The sequence below is a fragment of the Nyctereutes procyonoides genome, unplaced genomic scaffold, assembly GCF_905146905.1.
Source record: "Nyctereutes procyonoides isolate TBG_1078 unplaced genomic scaffold, NYPRO_anot_genome, whole genome shotgun sequence".
Taxonomy (NCBI): Eukaryota; Metazoa; Chordata; class Mammalia; order Carnivora; family Canidae; genus Nyctereutes; species Nyctereutes procyonoides.
Window position 1 is genome coordinate 287,947 of NW_026575157.1, and position 14,987 is coordinate 302,933.

General features: G+C 35.8%; 1 protein-coding gene across 3 annotated transcripts in view; it reads left to right on the forward strand.

Moving 5' to 3' along the window:
• The window catches only part of LOC129502323 (ATP-binding cassette sub-family C member 2-like), an 87,601-nt gene extending 77,582 nt beyond the window's left edge, over positions 1 to 10,019 (forward strand). For 2 of the 3 annotated variants that reach the window (XM_055313842.1, XM_055313843.1), the window contains 7 exons: positions 209 to 335; positions 1,655 to 1,756; positions 4,634 to 4,777; positions 5,746 to 5,904; positions 7,168 to 7,334; positions 8,204 to 8,398; positions 8,954 to 10,019. In XM_055313842.1, coding sequence (XP_055169817.1) covers positions 209 to 335; positions 1,655 to 1,756; positions 4,634 to 4,777; positions 5,746 to 5,904; positions 7,168 to 7,334; positions 8,204 to 8,398; positions 8,954 to 9,080 — 1,021 coding nt within the window. In that variant the 3' untranslated portion in view covers positions 9,081 to 10,019. The remainder of the gene's footprint in view (positions 1 to 208; positions 336 to 1,654; positions 1,757 to 4,633; positions 4,778 to 5,745; positions 5,905 to 7,167; positions 7,335 to 8,203; positions 8,399 to 8,953) is intronic. The other variant, XM_055313844.1, reaches the window with a different exon arrangement.
• Positions 10,020 to 14,987: the final 4,968 nt, after the last annotated feature.

Genomic DNA, 14,987 nt, shown 5'->3' on the forward strand with positions numbered 1-14,987 from the left:
TTCAAGTGTGTTTTTATGCAGAGGAATCCTTTAATCTGTCATCACTGTAACAATCCTATTTTGATTGAGTTCTAAGTAAGTGAGGAAAAAAACAAAAAAACAAACAGCCAGCTATCGATATTTACATTTTCATTTCACAGAGAAGAGTTCATACTAAGTGCACCAAAACTTTTGCATCTCAGTTGAGGAATATTTTCCATTATTACAGGTGGCTGTCTGTTAGGCTTGAATTCCTTGGCAACTTAATGGTTTTCTTTGCTGCACTGCTTGCTGTGCTGGCTGGCAATTCTATAGATTCAGCAATAGTTGGTTTGTCCATATCCTATGCCCTAAATGTAAGTAATAATGATTTTGTGGTATTTGATATGTTTGTAATCCAGTTAATTAAACTCTCTGCTCCTTTGCCTGTCTGAATTATAGATTCTATTAACTAAGTAATGAGAGACAAATCTGGATTACCCTAGAGGCTCATTTCTTCTCTGTTGCTACTAGCAGGAAGCTGGCTCAGCAATTCTAAGTTAGCTCACAGAAAGAACAGGCTGAATGCTAGAAGATTCAGAAACTCATGGCACTGCCTAGTTACCTAGAAGTTTCCTGTTCTCCTATACTTATAGATTTATAGAATGTCACAGTGGTAGGGCCTCTCTCCACCATGACCTGTCGATCCGGTTTGCCCAACCTAACCAAGGAGATAATCTCAACCCTGGGGAGAATATATGCTATACTTTGCTTGTAAGTTTTTTCCTAATAAGCCCTATTTTATATTACACTGAAAAGCACTAGTGGTATGAGTGTGTTCATGCCCTTTGTAAAATAGAATATTCCTTAAGCTACTGAATATAATTACATATTATTTAGAAGATAAGCCTAGATGATTTGAGTACCTACCTTTCATCCCTTATCCAAAATGCTTAAATGCAGTTGCATTTCAAAATTCAGAACTTGGGCTTGTAGAAAGGAAATATGATACACATACTATAGCCAAGGTTTGCGTCAGAACCCAATAATCCATCGACTTCTTCTGCAGTGAAGTATGTGAATGTTTATCCTAAGTGGGTTAAAGACTTTTAAGAGCCCCGTATCAGTTCAAGTCAAGTTGGCCATCAAATGATTTGGCACTAAACTTGAGAAAAAACTGAATTGGCAGTTTTTTGGCTTTTAGAATTAGGCTAGAATTACAACCTATATTTCTGGGTATAATGAGAAGAAAATAGAGTTCAAAAAGAAAAAAAAAAGAGGAGACAAGAGTGGTCAAAAATTAGGAGAACCCTCCTTTTGATGAATGATGGTGAGGAATGCTGAAGGTAACATTGTACACAACTTTTTTCTCACTTGAGGTGTACATTTCTTGAGGCATATCCTGTCAGTCTTGGTAGTCATCATTCCTTACACCAAGGAGGGACTCCTTCAACATATGTTGAACTATACTCATTCTATCTACGGCCAAAAAAACGTTATGTAGGATGTGAATGAGTTTAATATACTTAAACAGTTATGTGTTTATGTATAACTATGTTTACATTTAAAGTTGTTAAATAATCAGAAGAGATAAAGTATATGAAAACTATGAAAAGTGAAACTTTCTAAGATATTATTAATATTATATAAAAGGCTAAAGAACCATTCATTAAGATCTTGGGTTTTTTTCCTCCAGATTACTCAATCTCTCAATTTTTGGGTGAGGAAAGCTTGTGAAATTGAAACCAATGCGGTTTCCATTGAAAGAGTGTGTGAATATGAAAATATGAATAAAGAGGTAAGCACTAATACATAACTAAAAATAGATGCAAGATTAAGATATTGTAATGCACGCTGAATTGACATATAAAACATAAATTTGAAGTGAAACTTGCTTTTCCAAATTCATGTTGTGATATTCAGTTTTCAATGAAATTAAAACCCGGGGATCCCTGGGTGGCTCAGCGGTTTGACACCTGCCTTTGGCCCAGAGCGTGATCCTGGAGTCCCGGGATCAAGTCCCGCATCGGGCTCCCGGCATGGAGCCTGCTTCTCCCTCTGCCTGTGTCTCTGCCTCTCTCTCTCTCTCTCTCTCTCTCTCTCTCTCTCTCTCTCTCATAAATAAATAAATAAAAAAATCTTAAAACAAAAAAAAGAAATTAAAACCCAATCTATTAAAATCCACCATTATTTTAAATATCACTAAAATAGAAAAAAACACCAGAGTTAACTGAATTGCAATAGTACTTAATTTTAAGACATGTAAAAATTAAATATGATTACCTGTCTTTATTTTTTTTTAAGATTTTATTTATTTATTCATGAACACAAAGAGAGAGAGAGAGAGAGGCAGAGGGAGAAGCAGGCTCCATGCAGGAAGCCGATTTGGGACTCGATCCTGGGACCCTGAGATCACACCCTGGGCCAAAGGCAGACACTCCACTGCTGAGCCACCCAGCCATCCCTGATTACCTGTTTTTAGAAGGCACAATGATTTGTCCTCTATCAATGTAGAGTAACATATGCAACGTAAGATTTAATTTTGTGAGAATTTTACGTTGTGAGAAGTGTCTGAGTATAGTTATCTAATAATTAAAGTCTGTGCAATTTTTGAATTTGCTTCATCTTTATTGTTTATACCTTCTGTCCTATTTCCTCAGCATTAACATCTCTGCAGATGGGAAGGAGGAGGAGAATAAATCAGTTTCTTTTGTTCCCTTTAATTAATTATAATTTAGAAAGGAGAAGGATGAGACTATTGATACAGTGTAATATTTGAGTTATCTGCATATTTTCCTTATCTGGGTTATTTCTGCCTCCCAGTTCAATGAATTAACAAGGGAGAAGCTAAAGTTGACCTGAATTTCTCTATCCTCTTCCCAATAATGGTATCTAAATCATGTAATGTTCCTCTTTTGCTCATAACTAACTCTTATGAAGAGGTATCCCTCCTTCAAATAGAAAACCTGGTTTCCACTTGTATTTTTGGTAATATCTCTTCATGTCTTCTGTCAAACTCTCCTCCACTAACCACTTTCTACATCTTTACTTTCTACATCTTAGCATCCTGCCTGCCTTGCCCCTCTTCGTCTATAAATATGCTAAAATATTATCTACATCCTCCAATTCCTACCTAAATTTTGAATCATCCCCTAGATTCTACCCCAGGTCTTACCTTCCTTCTTCACACAAATTTCATGGAGGATTAATCCACCTTCACAACCTCTAATGATTAGTATTCGTTTCGCTCAGTCTAGTGCCATGTCATGACCACTACATAATTTTATTGTTTTGAATATTTTCTAATTTTTTGTATATATATATTTCTTTGTATATAAACTTGTTTATGTATGTATAAATTTTAATATATGTTATTTTCAAATTGAAAGAAACAGTAAAACATGTAAAACATATATACCCACACATTTTTTAAATTTAAGATTTATGTATTTTTTCACACACACACAGAGGTGAGACAGGTAGAGGGAGAAGCAGGTCCCCTACAGGGAGCCTGATGTAGGATTTGATCCCAGGACCCCAGGATCGTGACCTGAGCCAAAGGCAGATGCTCAACCACTGAGCCAACCAGTTGCCCCCATCCACACATTTTTTTTTAAATCATCTTTATGTAATTTGATGCAGGTCTGACAAATACTGTTACAGAAACTCTTAACGTGGAAGAAGTAAATTGCTCAGCTAATTCTGTTTACTCTTCTGTAACTCCATCTCTCTGCACCTTTTTACAGAAGAATTCTTTGGAATAACCTATACTTCCCTTATTCCATTTTGGACTCTCTCCAGACAGGCTTCCAATCCCACCACTTTACTGAACATGCCCTTGTGAAGATCACCAGTGGTCTCCTGTCAGTCCTCACTTGGCCTAATCTGTCATCTGATACTGGTGATCACTCCCTCTGATGAACACACTTCACCTTGCTGCCCAAACACCACACTCTCCTGCCTCTTGCTGTTCCTCTAATGTCCCAGACAGACCTCTGTCTCAGGACCCCAACATGTGTAGTTATCTGCCTGGGAAGCACTTCAACCCATATCCACATGGCTTGTTCCTGTATCATATCCAACCAAGACTTCCCTATCCACCCTTCTTAAAATTACACCACCACTACTAACCTTGCCTCTCTCCCATCTTTCAAGCTTTATCATTGTCTAACGTTCTACATATGCTATGTAGTTCTTTCTGTGTCCCTCTGGAATCCTGCATGCTCTGTGAGGACAAAACTTTGTATTTGTTTGGCTCACTGATGAATCTCCATTAAGTAAATACTCAGTATCAGAACAATGAATGAATGACAGACTATCCTCATCTCAGCTAAAATTTCAAACAGGTTACCTTCGGCAACTTTGCAGTTTTAGAAGATTCTTCTTAATAATTGTACAGAAGATAGGAAGCCTTGTTACCTTTAAAATTTTATTTACAAGTTTTTCTTGTAACCAGAGGAGAAGTTTTATGTTGGTAATATTTAAAACTATTTTTGGGAGATCATAATATCCACGAATGTTTTCTATCACTTTTGTTTATATGCATGATAATTATTTTTGGGGGGAAATGTATTTTTTGGTAATTACCATAATATTTCTTTGTTTTATATGTACCAAATTATTTTGGTAATAATTATATAGTGATATAATTATTATAATATTTCTTTGTTTTAAGGCACCCTGGATAATGTCTAAAAGGCCTCCATCACAATGGCCTGATAAAGGGATAGTGGAATTTATTAATTATCAGGCTCGATACCGAGATGATCTTGGCTTAGCATTACAAGATATCACTTTCCAGACTCATGGTGAAGAGAAGGTACCATATATATTTCATAAGTTTCACTTTCCCTTTTACCTGAATTCACTCATTGTTAAGGTCAAAGTACATTATGGTATTGAATATAAGATGGTCTTTGTTCAAATTTCATATAAAAATAAACTCAGGTGGCTGGTATATACAGAATAAGTTTTTCCTCTTAAAAACACAGTATTTTTGAATTGTGCATACTATATTATGAAATATACTTTATTTTTTCAGCTTTGAGTTATTAACAAGTAAATAATTGTATATATTTAAAGTGTACAATGTGATGGTTTGATATACATACATATATATAGTGAAAAGATTACCACAGTCAAATTAACACATCTGTCACCTCACATAGTTATAAGGTATTTTGTTTTTGCTTTGTTTTGATTTTCTTTGGATGTGGTAGGAACACCTAAGATCTACTATCTTAGCAAATTTCAAGTATACAATACTATTAACTATAGTCACCTCGGGGTACCTGGATGACTCAGTGGTTGAACATCTATCTGCCTTTTGCAAACATTCCTTTGGATTTTCTATCCTTTTGGCAAAGGGTTTCTGTCCTGTTTGTTTTATTTGGGGAAGGAGGGTGGAGAAGCCTCATTTGAAAATCCCAAGAAAACCATCCCATTATCAAAGTCGTCCTTGACCACACTCTGAACAGCTAGTCCCAAGATGGTTCAGGGATGGTCTGCTTTTCCTGGGGCTGCTGGCATGCTCTAGTTAGATGGTTACTAAATTACTCAAAAGTCGAGAAAACACATACATTAACCTGAGCCTTTCTCATAAGTGATGAACTTTGGATAAAGAGTGATCATTAGAAGTCATATTGTATCTTCCATGCCAGTCAGGGTTATTCCATTTGGCAAAATTAAATCCCACTGACCTGACACCCAGTGTATTTGTTGTCAGTGCAAAGCCCCAGTCCCTTACAGAAAGCACAGTGCAAACTGTTTATGATCATTTCATTACAGATTGGAATTGTGGGACGGACTGGAGCAGGCAAATCAACACTTTCAAATTGTCTATTTCGAATCGTGGAAAGATCAGGAGGCAAAATTATTATCGATGGTATTGACATATCAACTATTGGACTTCATGACCTTCGAGGCAAACTTAATATCATTCCCCAGGTAAAGTGTGTTTTGTCAGTAGACTTTTTTTTAACTCCCTCTCGGTAATCGTCTTCTTCTTTTTTTTTTTTTTTTTAAATCTGTTCCTTCCAGGCATCTTAATTCATTTCTAGAAGCCAGAGCATTTTAAATGTGTTATTAAAAATCACAACAACTGAATCCTATTAAACACGTTTACTCTAAAACATTCTCCCTAAATGCATTTGTCAATTTGAAAAACTGGTATTTTGCTTTACAAGTTTCCTTCATAATAGTAAATGCAAATAAAATTGGAAGAGATCAGGCTGAAATGCATTGGTATTTTTTGGAAGAAAAAAAATCACTGAGCCTTTTGCCTAATTGGTAGAGTGAGTATATAATTTTCCCTCTTTGATTTGAAATTTAAAAACATTTTAAAAGATGAAAAGAACAATAATTCAGTTAGATCATTTTTTCAAGTCCTTTGATTTGTCTATCTGCAGCATCAAGGGAACTCTATCATTAACAAACATGCAAATTGGCTCAAGAATATGTATCTACAGTCAAAGATGACTTATTCAGTTGAATTTGAAAAATTTAAGCTGAGCACTTATGAGATATCTTTGTATTACCCTCTAAAAATTTCCTAAAAATATAATCTCTTTGTTATATTGTTTAAACATATACTTGTATTCATGAATTTACTTAAAAGCAAATTTGAATAGAATTCTGGCAAGGAAAAATTTAATGAAGAAAAGAGATATTACTCATTCCTCTCATAAATCAATACAGGTATAGTAAAATACAGTTTCACCAGACATGTTGGTATATTGGAAAGAGCATGGACTTGTCCTCTTCAAATTCTACTCAACCACTTACTTTCTGTGTGGCATGAACAAGACCTTTTCAAATCCTCTAGTTCAGTCACTATAAAATGGGGATACTGGCTTCCATCTTTTTGAGTTGGTATGCTAATTGATAATACTATATACATGGTATGGTTTGTATTTATTCTATTCTATGGTATATCTCTGCTAAATGGCACTTATCATCATGATTATGATTGTGGCTGGTGTTGACATTGTAAATGAGAAGGAGAAAGATGGTCAGGAAATTTTTGATGATTTAATCACACTTATAGCTTATTCTGATTCTCTTCTGTTTTTATTTTCAATTTAGAATGAATTTTAGAACTATTTAGGTTTGATCATTTTGCTTTTTCTTTATTTCCTGAATCTGACTTTTTAAAAATGTATTTGTGCTCTGTGTGACAGTAACATTACTGGTGACGATTTCATTCTCTAGGATCCTGTTTTGTTTTCTGGTACTCTTCAAATGAACCTGGATCCCCTAGACAAGTATTCTGATAGAGAGCTGTGGGAGGTGCTAGAACTGTGTCACTTAAAAGAGTTTGTGCAGTCCCTTCCCAAGAAGCTGCTGCATGAGATTTCAGAGGGAGGTGAAAATCTCAGGTAAGCTGCTAAGAACAAAGCTTGGACAAGTTACTCATTCTAAGGCTCCTTAGAAGCTTTGAGTTAGCCTCAAAGGGAAAGGTCTTGAGTCATCAAGGACCTCCTTTGTTCTATTCAAAGCACAAGATTATTGATTCCCTCTAGGGAAGAAGGACAAGGAATAAAATGGTGACCACTACCTGGAAACTGCTGGTAAAGGAAAGAAAGGGGGAAATAAGGGAATGATATGATATGAAAAGTCACTATTTAATTGACTAATCTTTTGTAAAGACTTCTATTTGAATAGTTTTCTTCTTTAAAAATGTTGTAGGGGCTCCTTTTTCCTTCACGGTTGTTTGATGCCCAATGACAGTCCCTTTCATGTGATCAGAGACCTAAAGAATGTGAGCTAGATCCCCTCAACCCCTGCACTGCATGACTCTGATTTCTTTTCCTACCTCTCACTGTTTCCCCCACATTGACCTCCTTACTATTTCATGAATATGCCAGCCCAGCTCTTGCATGCCTCAGGGATTTTGCATCTGCTGTTCCCTTTGCTGGGAACAAGTTTGAATTAAAAGGCAACTCCCCCAGTCCAGTGAGGGTTTCTTTGGCAGACCCATCTAAAATGTCTACCCCAGGTTCACCCTGTACACCCTCCTTCTCTGTGTGCTTGAAGTCTTCTTATTACTATACATTTTACTCATTTATCATGTCTTTTTTCTGTCTTTCTAGGAGGATGTAAATCCCATGTAGAGGTTTTTGTCTCTGTTGACAAAATATTTCTTGAAAAAAGTATGAATAAGTGTGTGGCTTAGAAAGAGAGTGAATAGTGATGTAATCAGAATTTCAGGACTGATTTTACCTTTTTTTTTTTTTTTTTTTAACAGTGTTGGACAAAGGCAGCTTGTCTGTCTTGCTCGTGCTTTGCTTCGAAAAACAAAAATTCTCATCTTGGATGAGGCAACAGCCTCCATTGATTTTGAGACTGATAATTTGGTACAAACCACAATCAGGAAAGAGTTCTCCGATTGTACCATCCTGACGATTGCTCATAGACTGCATTCTATCATTGATTCAGATAGGTATGCTTTATTTGTGTTTAGAAATAAAACATATCTACATATCTCTACAGAGATAGCCACTGAACATGCTAAACATATCATTACTAATAAAGGATTGTATCTATGCTGAGAGATACAAAATTTCCCTTAATAGTATGAAGCATAGCTTTCAAATGATTAGAAGAATATGGTAATGCTAAAAGAATATTAGAAAACTGGGATCCCTGGGTGGCGCAGCGATTTGGCACCTGCCTTCGGCCCAGGGCGCGATTCTGGAGACCCCGGATCGAATCCCACGTCGGGCTCCCGGTGCATGGAGCCTGCTTCTCCCTCTGCCTGTGTCTCTGCCTCCTCTCTCTCTCTCTCCTCTCTCGTGTGTGTGACTATCATAAAATAAATAAAAAATTAAAAAAAAAAGAATATTAGAAAACTGAATATACTTCTTGAGTTCAATAGTACCCATATTTTGTAGTGACATAACTCACATGGTAATCTAAATTCTACATTAGCAAGGGAAAAAAGGGTAAACTGGAAAACTGAATAAGGTGACCTGACTGGATTGTTTTTACATTTCAGGGTACTTGTTCTAGACTCGGGAAGAATTACAGAATTTGAAACACCACAGAATTTGATATGCCGGAAAGGACTTTTCTTTGAAATGCTAACAGAAGCTGGGATAACACAAGACTCAGTGACAAAATAATAAGTAATTTCAGATGTATATTGATTGTACTGAATAAAAATAGATTAGTATTTTTTAAAAAATAACAATGGGGAGAACAGCACAATGGCAGGCCCTGGGCTACATGTTTGCCAAAATATCGAAAAGCACCAGAGTTCCAACTATCCTAGGCTGCACCCAACCTTCTCTCTCCCACTCATGCGCTCTGGAATAACTGCCTTCTCCACATTGCCCAAAGTGCTACATGCCACCTACCCTTTAAGTCTCTGACTTCATTCAAGAGTCACCTTCTCCACGAAGTGCCCCTTGATTTTCCCCCTGGACTCCCCTACCCTGCTCTCCCATCTGATCTAGCTGTCCTTTTCTGAACTCTCACCATCCCCACGTGCATCCTAGTGTCATGGCAGGGACCATACTCTATTTGAATTATTTTAGTCTGTCTTCCCCTAAAGCTACCTGAGGGCAAGTACCCAGTGTCAGTCATCTTTGTAAGTCAGGTTCCTAGCATAGTGATTTTCATATAGTTGATACCCGATCAATGTTTGGAGAATTAATGACTTGGTATTTTCGAGTAATATAATACAAGTATTTATAGACATACATAATATGTGTTGAGCTACTGTACAGTATGTAAAATGATGGAGGAACCACAGAAAAAATATTGGGTTATTCAATTGCTTTTGGAAATAGTTATTATAAAAAAAAGGAAATAGTTATTATATATTAACTGAATTTTGTGGTGTACTTTATTTAAGAATAATATTTTGTAATATTTTTTTTTTACTATTGACTGAGTAAAAAAATCATACTTTCTCTGCAACTTTATTTTTTTGGCTGGTTTAATCTCAGTGATTTATATATTAGCATACATTCACGAGAAGACTGTTGATTTGTAATACTAATCATATTTTAAAGAACTTTTAATTTAGTACTTTTATGTATTAGAAGCAATATTATTGAATTGCCCTTCAATTTTGAAACTTTCAAATTTTAATGGTATTTTCCATTTAAGATAGTTTTAATAAAATATTTTAACATGTTCCTGAAGACCTAGCAACTATTTCTTTTATTCACCTTTGCTCCTTCCTATACATAATCATGTTCATCCCCTACAGGTATTTATGAAAAGTTGCCTTAAGTTATAAAACCATATATTATGTATAGCCTCCTCCAATTAGAATGTAAGCCACTAGATGTATTATCCTGTCTTTACAATCCCTGAAGTGCCTTGTAATATGTTTTGTACCAGTATATAAGGAATACATATCTGTTGAATTCCATTAAGAAAGGGATTTAGGAGCACCTGGGTGGCTCACTCAGTTGGTTAAATGTCTGCCTTTAGCTCAGATCATGATCCCAGGGTTCTGGGATCGAGCCCCACATAGGGCATCTTGCTCAGTGGGGAGCCTAATTCTCCCTCTCCCTCTGCCTGTGGCTCCCCCTGCTTGTGAGTGCTCTCTCTGTGTCAAATAAATAAATAAAAATCTTAGAAAGGGAGAAGAAAGGAGAAAGAAAGAAAGAAAGGGAGAAAGAAAGAAAGAAAGAAAGAAAGAAAGAAAGAAAGAAAGAAAGAAAGAAAGAAAGAAAGGAAGGAAGGAAGGAAGGAAGGGATCTGGACTCCAACAAATGGTGTGGGGAAAACTGGACAGCTACATGGAAAAGAATGAAACTGGACCACTTTCTCACACTGTACACAAAAATGAACTCTAAATGGGTTTTCTTAAAAAGACCTAAGTGTGAGACCTGAAACCATAAAATTCGTAGAAGGAAATACAGTAATTTCTTGAACATTGGCTTACCAACATTTTTCTAGATATGTCTCCTCAGGCAGGGAAACAAAGCAAAAAATAAACTATTGGTACTATATCAAAATAAAAAGCCTCTGCACAGTGAAGGAAACCATCAACAAACCGACACAGCAACCTACCGAATGGGAGAAGATATTTGCAAATGATATATCTGATAAGGGGTTAATATTCCAAAATACCGGGCAGCCCGGTGGCTCAGCAGTTTAGCGCCACCTTCAGCCCAGGGCCTGATCCTGGAGACCCAGGATCCAGTAACACGTCAGGCTCCCTGCATAGAGCCTGCTTCTCTCTCTGCCTGTGTCTTTGTCTCTCTCTCTCCCTCTGTGTGTCTCTCCTGAATAAATAAATAAAATCTTTAAAAATATATATATCCAAAATACCTAAAGAACTTTTACAACTCAACACTCAAATCAAGTAATCCAAATAAAAAGGGCAAAGGGCCTGAACAGGCATTTTTCCAAAAAGGATGTAGATGTGACCCACAAACATGTGAAAAGAGGCTCAGCATCACTTTCATCAGGCAAATGTAAACTACAGTGAGATATCATCTCACATCTGTCAGAATGGCTAACATCAAAAAGACAAGAAATAGTGAATGTTGGCAAGCATGTGGAGAAAAAGGAACCCTTATGCACTGTCAGTGGGAAAGCAAATTGGTGCAGCCACTGTGGAAAACAGAATGGAGGTTCCTCGAAAAAGTAAAAATTGAATTAACAGATCATCCAGTAATTCTGCTACTAGATATTTACCAAAAAGACACCAAAATGCTAATTTGAAAAGATATATGTACCCCTATGTTTATTGTAGCATATATTCTTCCAATGTTTTCATTATCAATGACCAAGATACAGAAGCAACCCAAGTGGCGATTGTTAGATGAATGGATAAATAATATATATATACACATATATATATACACATATATACATATATCTTGAATATCACCCAGCCATAAAAATAAAAAATGAGACCTTGCCACGTGCAACAACATGGATGGATGTAGAGGGTATAATGCTAAGTGAAAGAAGTCACATAAGTACAAAGACCATATGATTTACTTATATGTAGAATTTAAGAAATAAAGCAAGTGAACAAAGATGAGAAGATAAATTTTAAAAAACCAAACTCAAATACAGAGAACTGATGTTGCCAGAGGGAAGATGGGTAGAGGATGGCTGAAATAGGTGAAGGGGATTCAGAGTACACTTATTTTGATGAACACTGAGTAATGTTGAGCATTATTGAGTCATTATACTGTACCCTTGAAAACTAAGACAATGCTGCATTTTAGTTCCGCTTCAATAAAAAAAGGATCTAGATATTTCATTAAATTAAAAGATGATATTTTAGCCTCCTTACACCTATAGTAAATCAACCAGAGACCCTCCATAATTTATTTTTTAAATTATTATTTTTTGAGACCCTCTGTAATTTAAGATATCTAGTAGGAATTCAACAGTAGCTTGGATAAATTATGGTATAGTCACATAGTGGAACTCTATACAGCATGAGAATGAATGAACAACAGCTATAGGCAACATTATTGAGTGAAAGAAGCCAACCACAGAAGATTATATTATTATGTGATCCTATAATTCTGCTTATACAAAAGGTTTTTTAAAAAGGAAAAACTAGTCTATAGTACTATTAGAAGTCGGGATACTGGTTATTCATGGTAAAGAGGGAGGGGTAAAGATTGAAGGGGTACACAAGATGGGCTTCTGGGATAATGGTTATATTATGTTTCTTGATCTGGGCCTGAGTATTGGTTCAGATTGTGAAATTTCATCAAGCTGTAAACTTAGGCTATGTGCAGTTTTATACATACATACATATGTATAACATGTTATACTTAAGAAAAAGAAAGCAAAAATAAACATGAAAAACGTTACATGTACGTGATGGATCATTAAATTCTACTCCTGAAACCAGCATTACTCTATATGTTAACTGACTAGAATTTAAATAAAAACATGAAATTAAAAAAAGAGTAAGCCAAGATTACTCGGAGATAATTTTGTCATGTTTTAATAAATTAATATTACATTTTTATTTTTATTTTATTTATTTATTTTTTTTAATTTATTTACGATAGTCACACACAGAGAGAGAGAGAGAGAGAGAGAGAGAGGCAGAGACACAGGCAGAGGGAGAAGCAGGCTCCATGCACCGGGAGCCCGACATGGGATTCGATCCCGGGTCTCCAGGATCGCGCTCTGGGCCAAAGGCAGGCGCTAAACCGCTGCGCCACCCAGGGATCCCACATTTTTATTTCAATTATATTCACTAAGCTTATTCAATTACCGATGTACACTAGAAGCAAAGTGCAGAGTACTCAATATGACTGGCTCATAGAGAGGTGGTTCATTTGAATTTTGTAAGAAAACACATTTATTTAATGATTGTCTCATTTGTCTGAAGATTTTAAAGTTCAAAATATACTAAGAATGTAATGATTGTAATTTTAATATGTAGAAATATTTACCTGAGCTGATGGAAGGAAAATCCAAAGCAAGATTAAGCTGAATTCTTTTAGGATAATGAGAATATTTATTATTGAAAGCATACCATATGCCAAATAATGTGCAAGGCATTGGAATCATTTGCTACTTCAATCTTCACTGAAGAATATAAGGAAGGTATTATTATCTATCCTATTTTGTAAAAAATAGGATTTCAAGAGGGTCTTGGCCAATAAAATGTAGAATCCAGGTCAGCCTGGTGAGAAAATTAATGTCTTCCCAGTTTCTACTAAGAAGTCTCATGGGAGAACAAGTTACAGAAAGAATCCTGTGGTTAAAAATGGGGGAGAAGGATTTTAAACCAGTAGCTTTGTAAGAATAGTAAATGGAATTAAAGTTTGGGGCAGGCTGCTTTTCAAAATATATAATTAGTTTGAACCATATGAAATAGCCATTTTTGCAGGTCAAAATGATTTAATAATGGCAATTTCATATACTTTTAAACATAGTTTTGATATCAAACAGAATCAAGAAGACATAATGCTGTATTTTAATACACACAAATAATACATGGTTATAACTGATCTGTAGGGTCTTTCTTTTAGGAAAAATATTCAAGAAAAATAAAATAAGAAAATTTGGTAAGTAGTTAAAAGAATTCAGGATCTTGAGACAGAGTGTTTATGTTAAATCCCGCTCCTACAACTTTCCAGTTGTGTAAACTGGGGCAAGTTGACTTACTTCTGGGCTTACTTGGTAGTAACAATTTTACCTACTTCCTAAAGGTTTTGAAAATTAAATCTCGTAACATATAATGCTGAAGAGAGCACCTGGCATGTAGAAAACATTCAATAACATGTTAGCTCTTTTTTTAAATATCACACTCACAGCTCCTTGTAATTGTAGTCTCGTACTTACAAACTCACATCATGAACATATTGTTAAGCAAATGAAAAGGGCAAAATTGACCCAGTGTTTATGAAAGCCTATTCTGTACACAGCAACTTTGGGATAACTGGAGATTAAGAAATAGTCCCCAGTGGTACATAATATAGTATCATATTATTATCAGGTTATTATATTATGTCACTTGAGAAGGCAGCAGTCAGGACAGATCTAGCTCCTTCTAGTTTTCCTAATTCACATCTTGCAGGCTGTCATTTTCCAAGCAAGCAGGCCATCTGTAAAATACTGAAATCAGGATTTATGCCTACATTGCAAGCTACATTTCTCTAAATGCACTTTAGGAGATGAAGACTATCTAGGTAGTTCATGTGGCTGCGGTTGAATTAATAAGGTAATGGGTATGAACTGGAAGAAAGCTGGCTGGCTTCTTTTGATGATTGCTGACGAGGTCATCAGAGTTGCTCACTTGTTACTTATATATTTACCAGTCTGAGTACATAGTTAATTATATAGCTGATCAAAGAAAGGATGGGAATCTTTTATCTCCTGAGCATGGCACAAAGAACAAAATTAAAATGAATAGACCTTAGGAGTAAAATGTAAAAGTAGGTCATAACTTGAGAAATATATTTTTTTAAGATTTTATTTATTTATTCATGAGAGACAGAGAGAGAGAGAGAGAGGGGCAGAGACACAGGCAGAGGGAGAAGCAGGCTCCATGTAGGGAACCCGAAGTGGAACTCGGTCCTGGC